This window comes from Mustelus asterias, chromosome 12, assembly GCF_964213995.1.
Source record: "Mustelus asterias chromosome 12, sMusAst1.hap1.1, whole genome shotgun sequence".
Classification (NCBI taxonomy): domain Eukaryota; kingdom Metazoa; phylum Chordata; class Chondrichthyes; order Carcharhiniformes; family Triakidae; genus Mustelus; species Mustelus asterias.
Window position 1 is genome coordinate 56,152,466 of NC_135812.1, and position 25,409 is coordinate 56,177,874.

Sequence of the window (25,409 nt, forward strand, 5' to 3'; positions counted from 1 at the left end):
GTCCCCCTGACCTTAGTAGTAGCAACTTAGCATAACCAATCCACATTACCTGCATATCTTTGGAGTGTGGGAGGAAACCAGAGCACCCGGAGGAAACCCACGCAGACATGGCGAGAATGTGCAAACGCCACACAGACAGTGACCCAAGCTGGGAATTGAACCCAGGTCCCTGGCATTGTGAAGCAGCAGTGCTAACCACTGTGCCACCGTGCTGCCCCAAGGTAGTCCCCAGGACTTGGGCCCGAGACCATGAGGTGTCAGTGGGCAGTGTCCAGGGCGTGCTTGGCTCTGTAAACTGTTGCTGCAGACTAGCAGTGAAGGGTGAAATCAAAGGAAAATGCACCAACACTCTTACATTGATGTCCAAACCCATCAACTCCACAAGATGGATGTCAAACCCCACCCTGACTGGATTGGAAGATGGCAGCAGGAAAGTGCGCACCACACAGTTATCCCACTGCTGTCACCACTAGATCCGGGACACGAGAGCAGTAACATGACAGCAGCTCAGTGAATTCAATTCTCCTCATGGGAAAAGAATACATCATCGATTTTGAGACCTGTCTTATTGATAAATACATTGATAATCTTAGTGATCAGATTCACTCTTCCTTTACTCTTCTCACCACTGCTCACAGAATGAGATTGTTGGAAAGATTTGGTTCTGAATTGGCAGAACCTCGAAAACCCCCTGAGTGGGTCATGGACCCCCAACAAGTGGGGTCAGCTGGAGTAAGCCAGGAGTATGTGTGTGGACAACAAGCTGAGATTTCCTCATTGCTTGTGGATCGTCGGCAAGATGGAGGAATGTGGGGAGATGACAGAATCATAGAAATGTTACAGCGCAGAATGAGACTGTTCCCACTTTGATCCAAATTCCCAAATACTCAGGTGAGAGTCTCTGTTAGGTCAGCCCTCAGCCTCCCTTTTTCAGAAGAAGTGAGACCCAGCATGTCAATCATTCCTGATCTGTAAAACCACAAAATTCTGCTCTTACTCAGGATGCGGAATCTCTCACTCCTCCCCTGCTATTACTGATGGTGCGTTATCTTACAATGTCCACAACCCACTCACTTGTATCTATTGTGAATTTTTGATTTGATTTGATTTGATTTATTATTGTCACATGTATTAACATACAGTGAAAAGTATTGTTTCTTGCGCGCTATATAGACAAAGCATACCGTTCACAGAGAAGGAAACGAGAGAGTGCAGAATGTAGTGTTACAGTCATAGCTAGGGTGTAGAAAAAGATCAACTTAATGCAAGGTAAGTCCATTCAAAATTCTGACGGCAGCAGGGAAGAAGCTGTTGTTGAGTCGGTTGGTACGTGACCTCAGACTTTTGTATCTTTTTCCCGAAGGAAGAAGATGGAAGAGAGAATGTCCGGGGTGCATGGGGTCCTTAATTATGCTGGCTGCTTTCATAGAAATCATAGAAACCCTACAGTGCAGAAGGAGGCCATTCGGCCCATCGAGTCTGCACCAACCACAATCCTACCCAGACCCTACCCCCACATATTTACCCGTTAATCCCGCTAACCTACGCATCTCAGGGACAATTTTTTCAACCTGGCCAATCAACCTTAGCCACACATCTTTGGACTGTGGGAGGAAACCGGAGCACCCGGAGGAAACCCACGCAGACACGAGGAGAATGTGCAAACTCCACACAGACAGTGACCCGAGCCGGGAATCGAACCCGGGACCCTGGAGCTGTGAAGCAGCAGTGCTAACCACTGTGCTACCGTGCCGCCCCGTGCTTTGCCGAGGCAGCGGGGAGTGTAGACAGAGTCAGTGGATGGGAGGCTGGTTTGCGTGATGGATTGGGTGACATTCACGACCTTTTCTAGTTCCTTGCGGTCTTGGGCAGAGCAGGAGCCATACCAAGCTGTGATACAACCAGAAAGAATGCTTTCTGTGGTGCATCTGTAAAAGTTGCTATCTGTTCCCCTGCCAGTTTTCCTAGTAGGTAGTCCAAGCTTCACTTGCCAAGAGGTTCATTGCAGAGTGGGGAGATCTCTCTGCCGTGTCGAATAATCACTTTCAGACCAAGGTACAGAAAGATGTAGAGTCGAGGTATGCGGCCAGCCTTGATTCAATGCAGTCGGGGAAATGGGAGGGAAAGTGCAGGATGGAAAACTGCAAGCTGAAGAGGAATATTTGTTTATCACAAGAGGCAGGGTTTAGAATGCTGCTACCATCTGTAATGTGTAACTGTAGCCTTGTTGAGGCTGATAGTGTAAATGTCAAGGTTGATTTGGAGTGCTTCATTATAAAGGATGACGTACATTGACGTACTGGTGATGTCAAACAGACAGATAGAGGTTGTCTAAATGAAGACTGACTGAGGAAAATCAATGAGAATAGAGCAGCAGGTTGAGGTTGGAGAGCTACAGATCTCCTATTGCTGTACTCCCACCTCATTACTAAATGTAATTTTGCTTGAAGCAGTCAACTCTCAAAATATCACATGAGATTCTCTTTATCTGTTTCTAACCAGAGGATGATGGTGAGTCAGATTGCTTAGAAGCAATGCTAAATTTAACCCCTGACTCTCCTATTTGTGATTGACAGCAGTTTCCAGATTTTATGTTTCCCACTGGCTCCCAAAGGCTCTGGATCCCACACAAACAGGAAGAGGCCATTCAACCCCTCAAGCCTGTTACTTCATTCAATTAGATCATGGTTGATCTGTACCTTAACTCTCTTTACTTGCATTGGTTCAATAATCCTCAATACCCTTGACAAACAAAAATCTATCACAGAATCACACAGTGCAGAAGAGGCCCTTCAGCCCATCAAGTCGGCAACAACATGTGAGAAACACACAACCTACCTACCCAAGCCCTTCTGCCAGCACTTGGCGCATAGCCTTGAATGTTATGATGTGCCAAGTGCTCATCCAGGTACTATTTAAAGGTGTGAGGCAACCCACCCCTAAATTTTAAGGTTATCCCCCCACCTACTGCTGGACTGCCCCAACTAGAGGAAAAGGTTTCTCTCTATCTGGGGGATTGGTTAGCTCTGTTGGCTGGGTGGACGGTTCGTGATGCAGAGCGACGCCAATAGCGTGGGTTCCATTCCCGTACTGGCTCAGGTTATCTTGTCGCTCGCCTGAGGTGTGGTGATCCTCAGGTTAAAATCACCACCAGTCACCTCTTTCTCCTCTGGGACTGTGGTGACATTTTGGGCCCTATTTTACCATTGGCGCGAAAACGTGGTAAAGTCGGGTGTGAGGCCATTAACGCGATCCACACTCGCGTCCGCGCAGATTGCCACTTTACCGAAACCCAGGAATGGCGGCGATCCGTTTCACGTCCAAAACGGGCGCAACGGTAATTTAAATGCATTTGCACGGTAGCACAGTGGTTAGCACTGCTGCTTCACAGCTCCAGGGTCCCGGGTTCGATTCCCGGCTCGGGTCACTGTCTGTGTGGAGTTTGCACATTCTCCTCGTGTCTGCGTGGGTTTCCTCCGGGTGCTCCGGTTTCCTCCCACAGTCCAAAGATGTGCGGGTTAGGTTGATTGGCCAGGTTAAAAATTGTCCCTTAGAGTCCTGGGATGCGTAGGTTAGAGGGATTAGCGGGTAAAATATGTGGGGTTAGGGCCTGGGTGGGATTGTGGTCGGTGCAGACTCGATGGGCCGAATGGCCTCCTTCTGCACTGTAGGGTTTCTATATGTTACCCTGTTCACCTCTGACTTTCTTCTATATGAATTAATGAACTGCCCGCCCAACTTTATCAACATTTCCCCCTTTACCACCGCTTTTGCCGATCTGGAACCGCGCCGTAATGGACCTGCTCAATAAACGTCTGAAACGGACGCTCCAGCTTCTGAAGAGCACATTCAGTGTTTCCAACAGCTCTCTGACTCAGATCAGTGGTGGGGGGGAGGAGGAGGAGGCGGGTCAGATCATTCTCTGGTGTGGGGGGTGGGTGAGAGGGCCGACCGTTGTCTGGTGGTGGGGGGGAGGGCTGATCGTTGTCTGGTGGTGGGGGGGAGGGCTGATCGTTGTCTGGTGGTGGGGGGGAGGGCTGATCGTTGTCTGGTGGGGAGGACGGAGGAGGCAGGTCAGATGTTCCTCTGGAGGGGGGGGGGGGGAGTGAGGCCAGACCATTCTCTGTGGGGGGGGGGTGGCGGGGGGAGTGAGGCCAGATCGTTGTCTGGTGGGTAAGATGTATCTCGGGGAGAGGGGGAGGCCCAATCGCTCACTGGTGGGGGGGGGGGGCAGATGGATCTCTGGTGGGGGAGGCAGATGGTTCTCTGGTGGGGGGGGCAGATGGTTCTCTGGTGGGGGGGCCGATGGATCTATGGAGGTGGAGGGGGGCAGATGGATCTCTGGTGGGGGGCAGATGGATCTCTGGTGGGGGGGCAGATGGATCTCTGGCGGGGGGGCAGATGGATCTCTGGTGGGGGCAGGGGGGTCCGTTGCCACTATGCGGGCGATCGGTGGGGAGGGGAGGGGGGCAGGGGTGGCGATCGGTCTGGGTAGCGGGGGGCATGGATAAGGGGGACAGTGATGTGTGTGGGTAGTGTGGGGTGGATAAGGAGGACAGTGATGTGTGTGGGTAGTTGGATAAGGGGGACAGTGATGTGTGTGGGTAGTGGGGGGGTGGATAAGGGGGACAGTGATGTGTGTGGGTAGTGGGGGGGTGGATAAGGGGGACAGTGATGTGTGTGGGTAGTGGGGGGGATGGATAAGGGGGACAGTGATGTGTGTGGGTAGTGGGGCGATGGATAAGGGGGACAGTGATGTGTGTGGGTAGTGGGGGGATGGATAAGGCGGACAGTGATGTGTGTGGGTAGTGGGGGGGATGGATAAGGGGGACAATGATGTGTGTGGGTAGTGGGGAGTTGGATAAGGGGGACAGTGATGTGTGTGGGTAGTGGGGGGTGGATAAGGGGGACAGTGATGTGTGTGGGTAGTGGGGGGGGAATGGTAAGGGGGACAGTGATGTGTGTGGGTAGTGGGGGGTGGATAAGGGGGACAGTGATGTGTGTGGGTAGTGGGGAGTTGGATAAGGGGGACAGTGATGTGTGTGGGTAGTGGGGGTTGGATAAGGGGGACAGTGATGTGTGTGGGTAGTGGGGGGTGGATAAGGGGGACAGTGATGTGTGTGGGTAGTGGGGGGGGGGAATGGTAAGGGGGACAGTGATGTGTGTGGGTAGTGGGGGGGGAATGGTAAGGGGGACAGTGATGTGTGTGGGTAGTGGGGGGTGGATAAGGAGGACAGTGATGTGTGTGGGTAGTGGGGGGTGGTGGATAAGGGGGACAGTGATGTGTGTGGGTAGTGGGGGGTGGATAAGGGGGACAGTGATGTGTGTGGGTAGTGGGGAGTTGGATAAGGGGGACAGTGATGTGTGTGGGTAGTGGGGGTTGGATAAGGGGGACAGTGATGTGTGTGGGTAGTGGGGGGGGGAATGGTAAGGGGGACAGTGATGTGTGTGGGTAGCGGGAGGGTGGTGGATAAGGGGGACAGTGATGTGTGTGGGTAGTGGGGGGGTGGATAAGGGGGACAGTGATGTGTGTGGGTAGTGGGGGGGTGGATAAGGGGGACAGTGATGTGTGTGGGTAGTGGGGCGATGGATAAGGGGGACAGTGATGTGTGTGGGTAGTGGGGGGATGGATAAGGGGGACAGTGATGTGTGTGGGTAGTGGGGGGGTGGATAAGGGGGACAGTGATGTGTGTGGGTAGTGGGGGGGTGGATAAGGGGGACGGTGATGTGTGTGGGTAGTGGGGGGGTGGATAAGGGGGACAGTGATGTGTGTGGGTAGTGGGGGGGTGGATAAGGGGGACAGTGATGTGTGTGGGTAGTGGGGGGGATGGATAAGGGGGACAGTGATGTGTGTGGGAAGTGGGGGGATGGATAAGGGGGACAGTGATGTGTGTGGGTAGTGGGGGGGTGGATAAGGGGGACAGTGATGTGTGTGGGTAGTGGGGGGGTGGATAAGGGAGACAGTGATGTGTGTGGGTAGTGGGGGGGTGGATAAGGGGGACAGTGATGTGTGTGGGTAGTGGGGGGGATGGATAAGGGGGACAGTGATGTGTGTGGGTAGTGGGGGGATGGATAAGGGGGACAGTGATGTGTGTGGATAGTGGGGGGGATGGATAAGGGGGACAGTGATGTGTGTGGGTAGTGGGGGGGATGGATAAGGGGGACAGTGATGTGTGTGGATAGTGGGGGGGATGGATAAGGGGGACAGTGATGTGTGTGCGTAGTGGGGGGGGTGGATAAGGGGGACAGTGATGTGTGTGGATAGTGGGGGGGATGGATAAGGGGGACAGTGATGTGTGTGGGTAGTGGGGGGGATGGATAAGGGGGACAGTGATGTGTGTGGATAGTGGGGGGGATGGATAAGGGGGACAGTGATGTGTGTGCGTAGTGGGGGGGGTGGTAGATAAGGGGGTCAGTGATGTCTGTGGGGGCCATCACTCCTGATTTTCGCTCCCGAGCCGCTTTCTCTGCTTTCTGCGGCCCGGGAGCGATCTGACACGGCGCGCTTTTTCAAATTGTTTTGTAACTGCGCATGTGCAGTTCAGAGCTCCGATCGTTTCGGCCGCGCTGAGCCCCGCCCACAGCGCGAATGGGACTGGAGATGGCTGACTGCGTATGGGGGGCGCCTGAAAGCAGATTTCTCAGTCGGATCTGCATTACGCCCAGATTCAGCACTTAGAATGACAATGGTAAAATCAGGCCCTTCATTTACCCATATCCAGAAACAATTAGATCACCGTATAATCTTCTACACTTGAGTTATTTATTTATCTTGTCCTCAGAATTTTAGCATTTGCTTCATTTAGTGAATCTTTGCAACAAATTCCACAAGGCCACTTTATTCTTCCTGAAGTGGTAGTGCCCGGATAGCATATTCCTGACACTCATCCATTCGACCTACACTCATAGAAGATAGAACATTACAGCGCAGTACAGGCCCTTTGGCCCTCAATGTTGCACCGACCTGTGAAACCAATCTAAAGCCCATCTAACCTACACTATTCCAATATCATCCATATGTTTATCCAATGACCATTTAAATGCCCTTAATGTTGACGAGTCCACTACTGTTGCAGGCAGGGCACTCCACGCCCTTACTACTCTCTGAGTAAAGAACCTACCTCTAACATCTGTCCTATATCTATCACCCCTCAATTTAAAGCTATGTCCCCTCGTGCTAGCCATCACCATCCGAGGAAAAAAGCTCACACTGTCCACCCTATCTAATCCTCTGATCATCTTGTATGCCTCTAGTAAGTCACCTCTTAACCTTCTTCTCTCTAACGAAAACAGCCTCAAGTCACTCAGCCTTTCCTCATAAGACCTTCCCACCATACCAGGCAGCATCCTGGTAAATCTCCTCTGCACCCTTTCCAATGCTTCCACATCCTTCCTATAATGCGGCGACCAGAACTGTACGCAATACTCCAAGTGCGGCCGCACCAGAGTTTTGTTCAGCTGCAACATGACTTCCTGGCTCCGAAACTCAATCCCCCTACCAATAAAAGCTAACACACTGTACGCCTTCTTAACAACCCTATCAACCTGGGTGCCAACTTTCAGGGATCTATGTACATGGACACCGAGATCTCTCTGCTCATCCACACTACCAAGTATCTTACCATTAGCCCAGTACTCTGTATTCTTGTTACTCCTTCCAAAGTGAATCACCTCACACTTTTCCACATTAAACTCCATTTGCCACCTCTCAGCCCAGCTCTGCAGCTTATCTATGTCCCTCTGTAACGTGCCACTTCCCTCCGCACTGTCCACAACTCCACCGACTTTAGTGTCATCTGCAAATTTACTAACCCATCCTTCTACACCCTCATCCAGGTCATTTATAACAATGACAAACAGCAGTGGCCCCAAAACAGATCCTTGCGGTACACCACTAGTAACTGAACTCCAGGATGAACATTTCCCATCAACCACCGCCCTCTGTCTTCTTACAGCTAGCCAATTTCTGATCCAAACCGCAAAATCACCCTCAATCCCATGCCTCCGTATTTTCTGCAATAGCCTACTGTGGAGAACCTTATCAAACGCTTTACTGAAATCCATATACACCACATCAACTGCTTTACCCTCATCACCTTCTCAAAGAACTTAATAAGGTTTGTGAGGCACGATCTACCCTTCATAAAACCGTATTGACTATCCCAATTCAAATTGTTCCTTCCCAGATGATTATAAATCCTATCTCTTATAATCCTTTCCAAAACTTTGCCCACAACAGAAGTAAGGCTCACTGGTCTATAATTACCAGGTTTGTCTCTACTCCCCTTCTTGAACAAGGGGACAACATTTGCTCTCCTCCAGTCTTCTGGCACTATTCCTGTAGACGATGACGACATAAAGATCAAAGCCAAAGGCTCTGCAATCTCCTCCCTAGCTTCCCAGAGAATCCTAGGATAAATCGCATCCGGCCCAGGGGACTTATCTATTTTCACACTTTCCAGAATTGCTAACACCTCCTCCTTATGAACCTCAATCCCGTCTAGTCTAATAGCCTGTATCTCAGTATTCTCTTCGACAACATTGTCTTTTTCTTGCGTGAATACTGACGAAAAATATTCATTTAGCGCCTCTCCTATCTCTTCGGACTCCACGCACAACTTCCCACTACTGTCCTTGACTGGCCCTAATCTTACCCTAGTCATTCTTTTATTCCTGACATACCTATAGAAAGTTTTTCTTGATCCTAACTGCCAAAGACTTCTCATGTCCCCTCCTGGCTCTTCTTAGCTCTCTCTTCAGGTCCTTCCTGGCTAACTTGTAACTCTCAAGCGCCCTAACTGAGCCTTCATGTCTCCTCTTTACATAAGTCTCCTTCTTCCTCTTCACAAGAGATTCAACTTCTTTAGTAAACCACGGTTCCCTCGCTCGACCACTTCCTCCCTGTCTGACAGGTACATACTTCTCAAGGACACGCAGTAGTTGTTCCTTGAACAAGCTCCACATTTCAATTGTGCCCATCCCCTGCAGACTTCTTCCCCATCCTATGCATCCTAAATCTCACCTAATCGCATTATAATTTCCTTTCCCCCAGCTACAACACTTGCCCTGCGGTATATACCTATTCCTTTCCATCACTAAAGTAAACGTAACCGAATTGTGGTCACTATCACCAAAGTGCTCACCTACCTCCAAATCTAACACCTGGCCTGATTCATTACCCAGTACCAAATCCAATGTGGCCTCGCCTCTTGTTGGCCTATCTACATACTGTGTCAGGAAACCCTCCTGCACACATTGGACAAAAACTGACCCCTCTAAAGTACTCGAACTATAGCTTTTCCAGTCAATATTCGTAAAGTTAAAGTCCCCCATCACAACTACCCTGTTACTTTCGCTCCTATCCAGAATCATCTTTGCAATCCTTTCCTCTACATCTCTGGAACTTTTCGGAGGCCTATAGAAAACTCCCAAGAGGGTGACCTCTCCTTTCCTGTTTCTAACCTCAGCCCATACTACCTCAGTAGATGAGTCCTCATCAAACGTCCTTTCTGCCACCGTAATACTGTCCTTGACTAACAATGCCACACCTCCCCCTCTTTTACCACCTTCCCTGCTCTTACTGAAACATCTAAACCCCGGAACCTGCAACAACCATTGCTCTATCCCTGCTCTATCCCTGCTCTATCCATGTCTCCGAAATGGCCACAGCATCGAAGTCCCAGGTACCAACCCATGCTGCAAGTTCACCCACCTTATTCCGGATGCTCCTGGCGTTGAAGTAGACACACTTCAACCCACCTTCCTGCCTGCCAGTACACTCCTGCGACCTTGAAACCTTATCCATGACCTCACTACTCTCACCCTCCTGTACACTGGAGCTACAATTCAGGTTCCCATCCCCATGCTGAATTAGTTTAAACCCTCCTGAAGAGCATTAGCAAATTTCACCCCCCAGGATATTGGTAGCCCTCTGGTCCAGGTGAGGACCATCCCATTTTTCGAGGTCCCACCTACCCAAGAATGAGCCCCAATTATCCAGGTATCTGAATCCTTCCCTCCTGCACCATTCCTGTAGCCAGTTATATTCTTTTAAAACTCAGCATGGGAATGAAGGTGACAAGGCAGTATGGAACATTTCATCACCCCAGCTCTTCAAGTGTAACCCACTTGGGTTGATGCATGACTAATGGCCAAGAGGGTTGGCTGGAGGTGGAGCATCAGAAAATGACTGGGGCGCATGGATACAATGAGAGACAGGTCATCCGGAGGAGGGGAGGCAGTTCAGCTAGTTGCTGCAGTATCCTCAGAGTAATCCAACACTAATCCTGGCGAAATCACACCTCTGTGGCTGTTTCAGGAAACATTGTTAGCCCATAGACACAGGTATTCAAGATACATGCCAGACCTGCCCTGGGAGTGTTTGATGGGGACAGTGTAGAGGGAGCTTTACTCTGTATCTAACCCCATGCTGCACCTGTCCTGGGAGTGTTTGACGGGGACAGTGTAGAGGGAGCTTTACTCTGTATCTAACCCCATGCTGCACCTGCCCTGGGAGTGTTTGATGGGGACAGTGTAGAGGGAGCTTTACTCTGTATCTAACCGCATGCTGTATCTGTCTGGGAGTGTTTGATGGGGACAGTATAGAGGGAGCTTCACTCTGTCCTGTTTTTGCTGTCAGTACTCCAGTTTGCAGTTGTGAGGATGATTGCAATTGGTGGGTGGGAGATTAGAGTGTCAGGTAACCATTCTATCTGAGCCTCTTATTGGCCGTTTGAGACCTGTGCCTCTTTTGAATTTCCATTTCCTTAGAATCATTTCTGTTTTTAAAGAGGAGCTCTCATTAATATTTTATCTGCTCTGTTCTCTGCCAGGCCTGGTTAACAGAGGTACATGAATATGCACAACAGGATGTCGTCATCATGTTGCTCGGTAACAAGGTGGGTACTATTTCTAAATTTCATTGGATGTTCTATGACAGAAATTTAACAAGATGTCACATCACCAAAATCTCAGCTTGGTTTCATCATTTACAAAAGAAAGATAAACAAAGGTTTAATTAAAAACAATGATACACAATTGGTCCATTAGAAGCAGTGAATAATATGAGTGCTGCAATTAGCCACAGTGCCACCCAGCTGAAGGAAGGCAAACCAACGAGAGTTGCTGACTGATATTTCAGGATTTACATTGGAAATAGAGAAATATCTGTAAGACTGCCAAATAGTCTGAGGTACTCAGCATTGCTCCAACACCAGTGGTGGTTTGGATGAGGGAGTGTGGTGAGCACATTGGGAGCTGAACAACTTCAACCAGGAAGACTGAGAGCAGGTAGATGTGGACTGTGAGGAACTGGTTGACTGGAGCAAGAAAGGGATGTTATCGAGTGTAAGCTCATTGGCAAGCGCTACTTGCTTATTTACTGCCAGTGCAAACAGACACTTAGATCATTGAATCATACAGCAAGAAGAGACCCTTCGGCCCATCGAGTCTACATCGATACATGTGAAACACCTCAGCTGATCTTTCTTCACACCCTAGCTATGACTGTAACACTACATTCTGCACCTTCTCCTTTCCTTCTCCCCTAGGTACTCTATGAATGGTATGTTTTGACTATATAGCACGTAAGAAACAATATTTTTCACTGTACCCCAATACATATGAAAATAATAAATCAAATCAAAAAACTAATGTGGCGACCAGAACCGCACACAGTACTCTAGTTGTGGCCTCACCAATGTTCCCTGCTTTTGTAATCTATAGATTGTTAAAGGCAAGTATCCCTTTTTCACCACCCCACTTTCTGTCTTCAGAGGTCTGTGGACAAACACGCCAAGGTCCCTTTGTTCCTCTAGAAGGTCCCAGTGTCATGCCCTCAATGAATCTTCCTTGGCAAATTACTTCTTCCAAAATGTATCACCTCACACTTTTCAGGGTTAAATTCCATCTGCCACTTATCTGTCCATTTGATCATTCTGTCTATATCTCCCCGTAGCACAATGCATATTCAATCTCACTGTTAAACATCCAGCCAATCTTCAATCTTTGCCTCTCCAAGTGGAGATAGATTCCTTCAGAATTTTCACCAATAGTTTCTGTACCACTGACGTGAAAGTCACTGGTCTTTTGTTCCCTGGTTTATCCCTACAACCTCCTTAAATAGCGGAACCACATTAACTGTTCTCCAGTCCTTTGGCACCTCCCCCGTGGCCAGAGGGAAATTAAAAACTTGGGTCAGAGCCCCTGCAATCTCCTCCCTTGCCTCCCACAGCAGCCTGGGACACAATTCATCCGGACCTGGAGATTTATCCACTTTTAAGCCTGCCAGCATCTCCAACACCTTGTCACTCCCTATGTCAATTTGCTCTAGAACCTCGCAGTCTCTCTCCCTGAATTCCATACCATCGTCCTCATTCTTTTGGATGAAGACGGAAGCAAAGTATTCATTCAACATTCTACCAATGTCCTCTGGCTCTACCCATAGATTGCCCCCTCGGTCTCTAATGGGCCCTACTCTTTCCCTGGTTATCCTCTTCCCATTGATATACCGATGGAATATCTTGCGATTTTCCCTACTTTTACCAGCCAGAACTTACTCATATCCCCTCTTTGCTCTCCTAATTGCCTACTTAAGCTCCAATTTGCACTTTCTGTACTCCGCTAATGCCTCCACAGATTTGTTCCTCTTGTACCTGCTAAAAGCCTTCTCACCGTATCCTGAATATCTCTGGTCATCCATGGTTCTCCGGGCTTGTTACTCCTTCCTATCACCCTAGAGGGAACATGTTGGGCCTGTACCGTCCCCATTTCCTTTTTGAATGCCCCCACCCCCTCACTGCTCTCCTGTAGATTTCCCCACAAGTAGCTCTTCCCAGCTTACGTTGGCCAGATCCTGCCTTATTTTACTATAATCCGCTCTCCCCAATTGAAAACTTTTTTGTACAACTCGTCTATTTCTTTGTCCATTAGAAACTTAAGTTGTACCATGTTGTGATTGCTATCACTAAAATGCTCCCCCCACTACCTCAACCATCTGTCCTGCCATATTCTTCTGTACATATTTCAAGAAATCCACTCCATCCAAGCCCTTAACACCATGTCCACCTCAGTTAATGTGGGGAAATTTGAAATCACCTACTATAAGTACCGATGGCACGGTAGCACAGTGGTTAGCACTGCTGCTTCACAGCTCCAGGGACCTGGGTTCGATTCCCGGCTTGGGTCACTGTCTGTGTGAAGTTTGCACATTCTACTTGTGTCTGCGTGGGTTTCCTCCGGGTGCTCCGGTTTCCTCCCACAGTCCAAAGATGTGCGGGTTAGGTTAAGAACATAAGAACATAAGAAATAGGAGCAGGAGTAGGCCATCTAGCTGATCTGAAGTGGATCAGTTCCACTTACCCGCCTGATCCCTATAACTCCTAATTCCCTTACCGATCAGGAATCCATCTATCTGTGATTTAAACATATTCAACGAGGTAGCCTCCACCACTTCAGTGGGCAGAGAATTCCAGAGATTCACCACCCTCTGAGAGAAGAAGTTCCTCCTCAACTCTGTCCTAAACTGACCCCCCTTTATTTTGAGGCTGTGCCCTCTAGTTCTAGTTTCCTTTCTAAGTGGAACGAATCTCTCCACCTCTACCCTATCCAGCCCCTTCATTATCTTGTAGGTCTCTATAAGATCCCCCCTCAGCCTTCTAAATTCCAACGAGTACAAACCCAATCTGCTCAGTCTCTCCTCAAAATCAACACCCCTCATCTCTGGTATCAACCTGGTGAACCTTTTCTGCACTCCCTCCAAGGCCAATATATCCTTCCGCAAATAAGGGGACCAATACTGCACACAGTATTCCAGCTGCGGCCTCACCAGTGCCCTGTACAGATGCAGCAAGACATCTCTGCTTTTATATTCTATCCCCCTTGCGATATAGGCCAACATCCCATTTGCCTTCTTGATCACCTGTTGCACCTGCAGACTGGTTGATTGGCCAAGCTAAAAAAATTGCCCTTAGTGTCCTGGGATGCGTAGGTTAGAGGGATTAGTGGGTAAATATGTAGGGATATGGGGGTAGGGCCTGGGTGGGATTGTGGTCGGTGCAGACTCGATGGGCCGAATGGCCTCTTTCTGTGCTGTAGGGATTCTAAGATTCTATCATTATTATTTTTACACACCTCTGTGAATTGTGCACATATTTGCTCCTCAATTTCCCGCTGACTATCTGGGGGTCTATAATAAACACCTAGCAATGTGGCTGTCCTCTTTTTATTCCTAAACTCAACCCACAAAACTCCATTTGAAGCCCCCTCTAAGATATCATCTCTCCTTACTGCAGTGACTGACTCCTTAACTAACTAAACAATGCCTCCTCCTCTTTTACCCCCTCCTGTGTCTCGCCTGAAGATTCTATAGAGTGTTGAGTTGCCAACCCTGCCCCTTCTTCAACCATGTCTCCGTGATGGTTGTTGTATCACAAATCCTCACCCTTAACTCATCCATTTTACCTGCAATACTCCTGGCATTAAAGTAGAGGCCATTCAGCCTTGCTTTACTCCCTTGAAACTTAATACAGCTGCACTCCCACTGTTTTGATTGTTTTACTGTATAATGCTGTGACCCTATTCTGCTAATAGTCTGTGTCACCTCCCCCTGTCAAATTAGTTTAAACTCCTCCCAACAGCACTAGCAAAATGTCCCGCAAATATGTTAGTCCCACTCTGGTCCAGATGTAGACAGTCCCACTTGTACAGGTCCCACCTTCCCCAGAAATGGTCCCAGTGATCCAGGAATCTAAAACCCTCCCTCCTGCACCATCTCTTAATAGTGCATTCATCTGCACTATTCTCCTACTTCTGTGCTTGCTGGCACGTGGCACTGGGAGTAATCATATGGGGTTTGCACCCAAATCCTGTGAAGACTTTACCACAATGTAACTGGATTCCAACAGTGATTTCACATCTGCTCATCTCAGGCTTCCCAAACTTGAATGTGTTTATTCACGACTTTCAACTAATCTGTCCATTGAAATTCCCTCAATTTGTCCAAAGCCCTGACTCTCTCATTCAGAATGTCTGTATCTCACTCTCTCATTCAGAATGCCTGTCCCTCACTCTCTCATTCAGAATGTCTGTATCTCACTCTCTCATTCAGAATGCCTGTCCCTCACTCTCTCATTCAGAATGTCTGTATCTCACTCTCTCATTCAGAATGTCTGTACCTCACTCTCATTCAGAATGTCTGTATCTCACTCTCTCATTCAGAATGTCTGTACCTCACTCTCTCATTCAGAATGTCTGTACCTCACTCTCTCATTCAGAATGTCTGTACCTCACTCTCTCACTCAGAATGTCTCTACCTCACTCTCTCACTCAGAATGTCTGTACCTCATTCTCTCATTCAGAATGTCTGTACCTCACTCTCTCATTCAGAATGTCTGTACCTCACTCTCTCATTCAGAATGTCTGTACCTCACTCTCGCATTCAGAATGTCTGTACCTCATTCTCTCATTCAGAATGCCTGTACCTCACTCTCTCATTCAGAATGTCTGTACCTCACTCATTCAGAATGTCTGTATAGAACATAGAACATAGAACAGTACAGCACAGAACAGGCCCTTCGGCCCACGATGTTGTGCCGAGCTTTATCTGAAACCAAGATCAAGCTATCCCACTCCCTATCATCCTGGTGTGCTCCATGTGCCTATCCAATAACCGCTTAAATGTTCCTAAAGTGTCTGACTCCACTATCACTGCAGGCAGTCCATTCCACACCCCAACCACTCTCTGCGTAAAGAACCTACCTCTGATATCCTTCCTATGTCTCCCACCACGAACCCTATAGTTATGCCCCCTTGTAATAGCTCCATCCACCCGAGGAAATAGTCTTTGAACGTTCACTCTATCTATCCCCTTCATCATTTTATAAACCTCTATTAAGTCTCCCCTCAGCCTCCTCCGCTCCAGAGAGAACAGCCCTAGCTCCCTCAACCTTTCCTCATAAGACCTACCCTCCAAACCAGGCAGCATCCTGGTAAATCTCCTCTGCACTCTTTCCAGCGCTTCCACATCCTTCTTATAGTGAGGTGACCAGAACTGCACACAATATTCCAAATGTGGTCTCACCAAGGTCCTGTACAGTTGCAGCATAACCCCATGGCTCTTAAACTCCAACCCCCTGTTAATAAAAGCTAAGATGTGGAGATGTTGGATTTATGTCACATAATCAGTAACCCCCACAGCTTTCCCCCTGATCTTGCAGAATCTCACTAGCTGTTCTGTCTGGAGACAATACACATCTCTTTAACCTGTGTTTAATGTTCCCTCCACCCACATTATCTGTACCTTTAAGACCTGGCTGTAGAGATTTGCATTCTAATTAGTATTCTGTAACTTGATTTCTGTGTCTCTGTGCACTGTTGGAGAACAGATTTCCACTCCATCTGATGAAGGGGCAGCGCTCTGAAAGCTTATGGTATTTGCTACCAAATAAACCTGTTGGACTTTAACCTGGTGTTGTGAGACTTCTTACAATAAAAGCTAACACACTATAGGCCTTCTTCACAGCTCTATCCACTTGAGTGGCAACCTTTAGAGATCTGTGGATATGGACCCCAAGATCTCTCTGTTCCTCCACAGTCTTCAGAACCCTACCTTTGACCCTGTAATCCACATTTAAATTAGTCCTACCAAAATGAATCACCTCACATTTATCAGGGTTAAACTCCATTTGCCATTTTTCAGCCCAGCTTTGCATCCTATCTATGTCTCTTTGCAGCCTACAACACCCCTCCACCTCATCCACTACTCCACCAATCTTGGTGTCATCAGCAAATTTACTGATCCACCCTTCAGCCCCCTCCTCTAAGTCATTAATAAAAATCACAAAGAGCAGAGGACCAAGCACTGATCCCTGTGGCACTCCGCTAGCAACCTGCCTCCAATCCGAAAATTTTCCATCCACCACCACCCTCTGTCTTCGATCAGACAGCCAGTTACCTATCCAATCGGCCAACTTTCCCTCTATCCCACACCTCCTCACTTTCATCATAAGCCGACCATGGGGGACCTTATCAAACGCCTTACTAAAATCCATGTATATGACATCAACTGCCCTACCTTCATCAACACACTTAGTTACCTCCTCAAAAAATTCTATCAAATTTGTGAGGCACGACTTGCCCTTCACGAATCCGTGCTGACTATCCCGGATTAATCCGCATCTTTCTAAATGGTCGTAAATCCCATCCCTAAGGACCTTTTCCATCAATTTACCAACCACCGAAGTAAGACTAACCGGTCTATAATTACCAGGGTCATTTCTATTCCCTTTCTTAAACAGAGGAACAACATTCGCCATTCTCCAGTCCTCTGGCACTATCCCTGTGGATAGCGACGACCCAAAGATCAAAGCCAAAGGCTCTGCAATCTCATCCCTTGCCTCCCAAAGAATCCTAGGATACATTTCATCAGGCCCAGGGGACTTATCGACCTTCAGTTTATTCAAAACTGCCAGGACATCCTCCCTCCGAACATCTATTTCCTCCAGCCTATTAGCCTGTAACACCTTCTCTTCCTCAAAAACATGGCCCCTCTCCTTGGTGAACACTGAAGAAAAGTATTCATTCATCACCTCGCCTATCTCTACTGACTCCATACACAAGTTCCCACTACTGCCCATGACCGGCCCTAACCTCACCCTGGTCATTCTTTTATTCCTCACATAAGAGTAAAAAGCCTTGGGGTTTTCCTTGATCCGACCCACCAAGGACTTCTCATGTCCCCTCCTAGCTCTCCTAAGCCCCTTTTTCAGCTCATTCCTTGCTAACTTGTGACCCTCAATCGAGCCATCTGAACCTTGTTTCCTCATCCCTACATAAGCTTCCCTCTTCCTTTTCACAAGACATTCCACCTCTTTCGTGAACCATGCTTCCCTCACTCGGCCATTTCCTCCCTGCCTGACAGGGACATACCTATCAAGGACACCCAGTATTTGTTCCTTGAAAAAGTTCCACTTTTCATTAGTTCCTTTCCCTGACAGTTTCTGTTCCCAACTTATGCCCCCTAATTCTTGCCTAATCGCATCATAATTACCTCTCCCCCAATTGTAAACCTTGCCCTGCCGTACGGCCCTATCCCTCTCCATTGCAATAACAAAAGACACCGAATTGTGGTCACTATCTCCAAAGTGCTCTCCCACAACCAAATCTAACACTTGGCCCGGTTCATTTCCCAGTACCAAATCCAATGTGGCCTCACCTCTTGTCAGCCTATCCACATATTGTGTCAGGAAACCCTCCTGCACACACTGCACAAAAACTGCCCCATCCGAACTATTTGACCTACAAAGGTTCCAATCAATAGTTGGAAAGTTAAAGTCCCCTATGTATTCTGATACAGATAATGTCTGTATCTCACTCTCTCATTCAGAATGTATGTACCTCACTCTCTCATTCAGAATGTCTGTACCTCACTCTCTCATTCAGAATGTCTGTACCTCACTCTCTCATTCAGAATGTCTGTACCTCACTCTCTCATTCAGAATGTCTGTACCTCACTCTTTCATTCAAAATGTCTGTATCTCACTCTCATTCAGAATGTCTGTACCCTGTCTCTCATTCAGAATGTCTGTACCTCACTCTCTCATTCAGAATGTCTGTACCTCACTCTCTCATTCAAAATGTCTGTATCTCACTCTCATTCAGAATGTCTGTACCCTGTCTCTCATTCAGAATGTCTGTACCTCACTCTCTCATTCTGAATGTCTGTACCACTCTCTCATTCAGACTGTCTGTATCTCACTCTCCAGTCCTCCAACACATGTTCTCATTAAATAACCTTTTCAATGACCGTCTCTCCACTGGGAATAATGAGAGTCCCATTGGAGCGGGCAGGTTTACCTTATCAATTCGATATATGTAAATCTCTTTTTCTGTGTATGTATCCTTTTATCTCCAGTTCCCAACGTGTTTTTGACTCTTGATCTTCTTCAGTGTATCTGTGTGTGCTCTGATTGGTATGACCTGTCACTCAGATGACTCTCACAGAGTTCCTGAGCTTGTCCATCTTGAGTTGTGAGACGTGTGCTACATTTCCGTCCTGTCAGGGATGTTAATTGGTCTGTTTTGTTGTTGCAGGCTGACATCACCAGTGAGAGAGCCATCAAGAGAGAAGAAGGCGAGAAACTGGCCAGGGTGAGCTGACTGATTTGGACAATGTTATGTTCACCAGTATCAACCATGAGTATCGCTCTTACAGCTCAGTCAGAAACTGTGCATTAAAGTCCCGCACTTGAGCAACAAACTCAAGGCTGATGCTCCAGTGCAGGAATGTGACCCTGTCAAAAATACACTCTCTCAGAAACAATGTTAAACTGAGCCCCCCCACCCCCCCCACCCCCTGTTCTCCTGGCATGTAAAGGATCACATGGCCCTGAGCAAGACAAAGTGAGGGAGCTCTCCTCAATGTCATTGTCAATATCTATAACTGAAGCAGCAACAAGAAGATAATAATTGGTCAGTATCATATTCTTGTTTGTGGGATCCTGCTGTGTAGAAATTGGCTGCTATATATGTTACATCACAACAGTGACTACCCTTAGAAAGACATTCACTGGCTGTGAAGAGCCGGGCGATGGCTTGAGGTTGTGAAAGGCGCCATGTAAATGCAAGTTTCCTTTAGTTATTGGGTACAATGATCCCCGGGTTCACATTTCAAACCCACCTCTGCGGCCTCCCATCAGGAGCCTCACATGCAACTCCTAGTTTCTTGATGTGTGCCATGGTGTAGCCACCTTGCTGGTCCGGCTTGGTGCAGTTGTAAAATTAGCCCTCTATTGTCACATATCCTGTCCTTTCAGAAACAGGGAATATCGACACAAATGTGTGATACACTGTGACATCTGCAAAGAACATCACAGCAAGAGGCCCTTCGGCCCACTGTGTCTGTGCCAGCCATCAAGCATCTACCTATTCCAATTCCATATTCCATCACTTGCTATGGCACTTCAAGTGCTGAAAACACACAAAGGAATGTGTAAGATGTTGGTGAGCTCTCTGTGTCTGACTCCTCTCTAATAATATGTGTCTGACCCACAGGAATATGGAGTTCCTTTCATAGAGACCAGTGCCAAAACTGGCATCAATGTAGAGCTGGCATTCCTGGCTGTGGCTAAGTATGTTTGGATTTGATTTGAGTTTGGATTGTGGAACACACTGTCAAGACAACTTTTATCATCAAACCGCGACAGCGTTCAGAGCGTGCGGGGGTGAGGGGCAATGGGTCTCCCTCTCTAAACGATGGCCAATCCAGTTATTAAGATAATCCAGCAGATTTTTGTGGTCACTTTTTTAGGTGTTAACCCGCATATTACCAGCTGGATTGAATTCACTGGGAGGCACCAAGATTCAGCGGTGGCACAGTGGTTAGCACAGCTGCCTCACAGTGCCTGGAGTCTGAGTTTGATTCTGGCCTTGGGAAGACTATCTGTGTGGAGTTTGCACATTTTCCCCATGTCTGCGTGGGTTTCGTCCGGATGCTCCAGTTTCCTCCCGCAGTCCAAAGATATGTAGATTAGGTGGATTGGCCATGCTAAATTGCCCCTTAGTATCTCAAAATGTGTAGATTAGGGGGATTAGTGGGTTAAATGCATGGGGTTACGGGGATAGGGAAGAGGTGTGCATGATTAAGATGCTCTGTTGGCGTAGACTTGATGGGCCAAATAGTCTCCTTCTGCACTGCAGGGAATCTATGTTTTAAATTGAAGACATCGATATTTCTTAGTCCAGTCCCACAACCTCTACACCATCTTTAACTTTATCCTTTACAGGCTGTGAGAAAGAATATTCTATTTATTTATATTCAAGCTGCCACTCCATTCCTAATCCTTACTATCCAGTGGGCATTGCGAAATGGTTTGCAGGCATGAGGAAGATTTGGCTTTGTTCAGGCTCCTCTCCATCAGGGGATTTGCTGTGTTCAAACTATCTCGACTCACAATTGACAAATGGGTTGGGAAGGGTTTTGTAAATGGAAACTGTATCCCAGAAACAGGGGTAACTTAATGGAGGGAGTTTGTGTGTGAGTGAGAGTGTGTGTGTGTGTGTGAGTGAGAGCATGCGTGTGTGCGTGGCGGGGTGTGAGTGTGTGTAGGGGATGTGTGTGAGTGAGTGTGTGTGTGTGTGAGTGAGAGTGTGTGAAGGGGGTGTGAGTGTGTGTGTGTGTGTGGGGTGGGGTGTAAGTGTGTGTAGGGGGTGTGTGTGAGTGAGAGTGTGTGAAGGGGTGTGAGTGTGTGTAAGCGGGGGTGTGACTGTGTGTGTGTGTGAGTGAGAGTGTATGAAGGGGTGTGAGTGTGTGTAAGTGGGGGTGTGACTGTGTGTGTGAGTGAGTGTGTGAAGGGGGTGTGAGTGTGTGTGTGTGAGTGAGAGTGAGTGTGTGTGAGAGAGTGTGTGGAGGGGGTGTGAGTGTGTGTGTGTGAGTGAGAGTGAGTGTGTGTGAGAGAGTATGTGGAGGGGGTGTGAGTGTGTGTAATGGGGGGTATGAGTGTGTGTGAAGAGGGTGTGAGTGTGTAAGGGGGGGTGTGAGTGTGTGTGAGTGAGAGTGTGTGAAGGGGGTGTGTGTAAAGGGGGGTGTGAGTGTGTGTGTGTGAGTGTGTGAAGGGGGTGTGACTGTGTGTAAGGGGGAGTGTGTGTGTGTGTGAAGGGGGTGTGTGTATGTGTGAGTATGTGTGTGTGTGTGAGAAGGGGGTGTGAGTGTGTGTAAGGGGGGTGTGAGTGTGTGTAAGGGGGGGTGTGAGTGTGTGAAGGGGGTGTGAGTGTGTGAAGCGGGTGTGAGTGTGTGTAAGGGGGGGTGTGAGTGTGTGAAGGGGGTGTGAGTGTGTGAAGCGGGTGTGAGTGTGTGTAAGGGGGGGGATGGTTGATGTATGAAATGGGCCATGGACACACTGGGTAACAAATGTCCTCTCATTGCAGGGAGCTGAAACACAGATCCGTCAATCAACCCAACGAACCCAAATTCCAAATCCATGACTACATTGAATCTCAGCGGGAGAAGTCCAGCTGTTGTGGGTTTGAATGAGGAACTGATCTGATTGGAGGACTCAGGGTGCGAAGCAGCAATCAGCTTCACTGATTGGCTCTGAATGGGTGGTGAAACATGCACTTTTTTGTAAATTGGCATTCACGCTCAGCTTGGTGTGCAGTGTCCCCACCCCATACCCGCACCCACCCCATACCCACACCCACCCCATACCCGCACCCACCCCATACCCGCACCCACCCCATACCCGCACCCACCCCATACCCACACCCACCCCATACCCGCACCCACCCGATATCCACCCCATACCCACACCCACCCCATACCCGCACCCACCCCATACCCGCACCCACCCCATACCCACACCCACCCCATACCCACACCCACCCCATACCCGCACCCACCCGATATCCACCCCATACCCGCACCCACCCCATATCCACCCCATGCCCGCACCCACCCCATACCCACACCCACCCCCATAACCTCACCCACCCCATACCCACCCCATACCCGCACCCACCCCATACCCACACCCACCCCATACCCGCACCCACCCCATACCCATCCCCACCCCATATCCACACCATACCCACACCCACTCCATATCCACCCCAAAACCATACCCACCCCATATCCACCCCACACCCACCCCCACCCCATATCCACCCCATACCCGCACCCAGCCCATATTGTTCTCATACCCATACCCACCCCATATCGATCTCATACCCGTCCCCCACCCCATATCAATCTCATACCCGTCCCCACCCCATATTGATCTCATATCCGTATCCACCCCATATCGATCTCATACCCATACCCACTCCATATTGATCTCATATCCGTATCCACCCCATATCGATCTCATACCCATACCCACTCCATATCGATCTCATATCCGTATCCCTACTCATCCTGTATCTATCCCATTCCCAGTTTCCCATACTTGCACCAGTCCGTATCTATCCCCATCCAATATCCAAGCCTTACCTTCGGTATACTTGTATGCACTCTGTACAAATCACACACATGTCAACCCGAGGCCATACCTGCCCCATACCCAGTATGTATCCCAGACCATAACAATAGAAGAAAAATACTGAGGGTACTAGAAATCTGAAATAAAAGCAGGAAATTCTGGATAAGCTCAGCAGGTCTTGCTGAATGTGGAGATAGAAATGGAGTTAATGTTTCGAGTCTGTGTGACTCCTCCACAATTGTCTTAAACCATTCCGTTCTCAATCTCATAGCCATGCTTGTTTCATGCTCTTTCTGAACCTGTTCCGTCCCGTGTGTGTACCACGGGATGCAACATCTGCAACATAAAATAAGATTCTGCCACTTTGAAATGTGCTTCTCTCTGATCAGTGATGTTAGTGGGATGTCTGATCATTGCCTGTGATTTTGAGGGGTCCCAGTGTAATGGGATCAATGAGACACAGGTTGCTCTGCTTACTGACTGACCTACGTTGGCTCCTAATTTACTAACGTATCCTTGCCTTTCACTGTCAGCCCTGCAGTCTTTAGAGGTTCCTGATTCCTACATTCTGATCCCTTGCCCATTCCACCATTGGCAGTGGTGCCCTAAGCTCTGGAATCTTCTCATTGAATTTCCCCACTTCTCTCTCCTATTTGAAGCTGCTCCTTAACCCATCACTCGGGGCCGAATGGACACTGCACTCTGGTGATCTGAAGACCCTGGATAACTGCCTTCACATTCCCAGAAAAGCTGTTCCATGGAACAAATGGATGCTCAGGATGCAGTCATTGTCCAATGGGAACCTTGTGGTCTAATATGCATTCGTGCCCTCTAACTGACCTTGCAGGCTTTCGCCAGAAGGTACAGCCTGGAACTGCCTGGGCTGAGGATAGAGATTTCCCAGGGTAGAAATGACAATTACTAGAGGACATAAGTTTATGGTAAAAGGGGCAAGATTTAAAGGAGATATGAGAGGCAAGTTTTGTACACAGAGGGTTGTGAGTGCCTGGAATGCACTGCCACAGGAGGTGAGAGAACCAGATACAATAGCAACATTTAAGAGGCAGCTTGACAGATATATGAATAGACAGGGAAAATAGGGATATGGACCACGTAGAGGCAAAAGACCTTTAGTTTAGAAAGGCATCATGTATTGGTGTGGGCTTTCTGGGCCAAAGGGCCTGTTTCTGTGCTGTACTGTTCTTTGTTCCGTCGCCATGCTGCTGCCAGCTCCCACATGACCCCAACTCCAACTCCAGCCCCTCCAGTCCATTTGTCAGTCGATGGATTTCCTCCAAAACTATCTACAATTGAATTACCCAACATAAAAGTGGGCTGCCCAGGTGGAGAGTTGTGTGGCCATTGGTATTCAGGAAGAAAGCCATCCATTCAGTTCTGGAGACAGTGCAAGTATAGACGCTGAGTCTCCAAGGGTTAAATGATGGGGGCAAGTTGAATAGACTAAACTTCTCCTGAATGGAGAAGAATTAGTAGTTCTTGAGGTATGTAAGGTGATGAAACAATGTAGTGTGATCAGTAGAGAGAAACTATTTTCTCTGATGGGGGTAATTCCAGAATAAGGGGCATAAATTTACAATTAGAGCTGGCCATTCGGTGTCGGAGGGGGGTGGGGGGGGGGGGGGTGTTGGGGGGGCACTTCTCACACAAAGGGCAGTGGAAATCTGCAACTCTCCCAAAAAAAGCTGTAGCGGCTGGGGCATCAACTGGAAATTTCAAAACTGAGACAGATTTTTGTTAGGCAAGGGATTACATTGGTCGATGGAGTTAAAATATAGACCACTCATATCAGTTTGGAGGGGCTGAATGGCCTCCTTGTGCTCTATGTAACCCAGCAGCGAAAGTCCAGGTTTTCATCAGGTTTGTACACAGTATGTGTGGACATCTTTCTCACATATGCATAGCCAGAACTGGCTAATGGGTTTCTGACTGACCTAAAGTAGATACAGAGCAGCTCCATCAATATCCCCTCCCCACTGAAATGAGGTACGCCTTGACGTATGCAGACTACAGTACAATTAACCCATCCCCTCAACATCCACAGCCAGGTGTTCAGTTGACAGTGAGTTTGGTGTACTACAGGTCAGCCATCTTCCTCTGATCTCTGCCACGATGCTTTTAAGCAGGATTGTTAATAAAGTTGCAGCAATTTAGTTATGGGAGGTGGGAGTCAGGTAGACATTTTATACACAGCTCATGACATGTAGCTTTTTAATCCTGAAATGAATTGTATATAAAGGGGTGTTTGCTTAGTGCTGGGTATCAAGATTACTGCTCTGAGATATTTGCTTTACTGGAAGTTTCTTCACTCATGTTTCTTTTGAAAAAAATGAACCGTACAACAGAAAGTGATGTAACAGAATTTGACGTATTCGTGCCAAAGTGGAGGTGCCCCTTGCCATAGCAGCACCAGCCCGTTCT

The 25,409-nt window shown here is 48.2% G+C and overlaps 1 protein-coding gene across 3 annotated transcripts in view; it reads left to right on the forward strand.

Moving 5' to 3' along the window:
* Positions 1-22,522, forward strand: part of LOC144501473 (ras-related protein Rab-37) — a 359,260-nt gene extending 336,738 nt beyond the window's left edge. For all 3 annotated transcript variants that reach the window (XM_078225254.1, XM_078225255.1, XM_078225256.1), the window contains 4 exons: positions 10,833-10,898; positions 19,090-19,146; positions 20,050-20,126; positions 21,922-22,522. In XM_078225254.1, the coding sequence (XP_078081380.1) occupies positions 10,833-10,898; positions 19,090-19,146; positions 20,050-20,126; positions 21,922-22,027 (306 nt within the window). In that variant the 3' untranslated portion in view covers positions 22,028-22,522. The remainder of the gene's footprint in view (positions 1-10,832; positions 10,899-19,089; positions 19,147-20,049; positions 20,127-21,921) is intronic.
* The last annotated feature ends 2,887 nt before the right edge of the window (positions 22,523-25,409 follow it).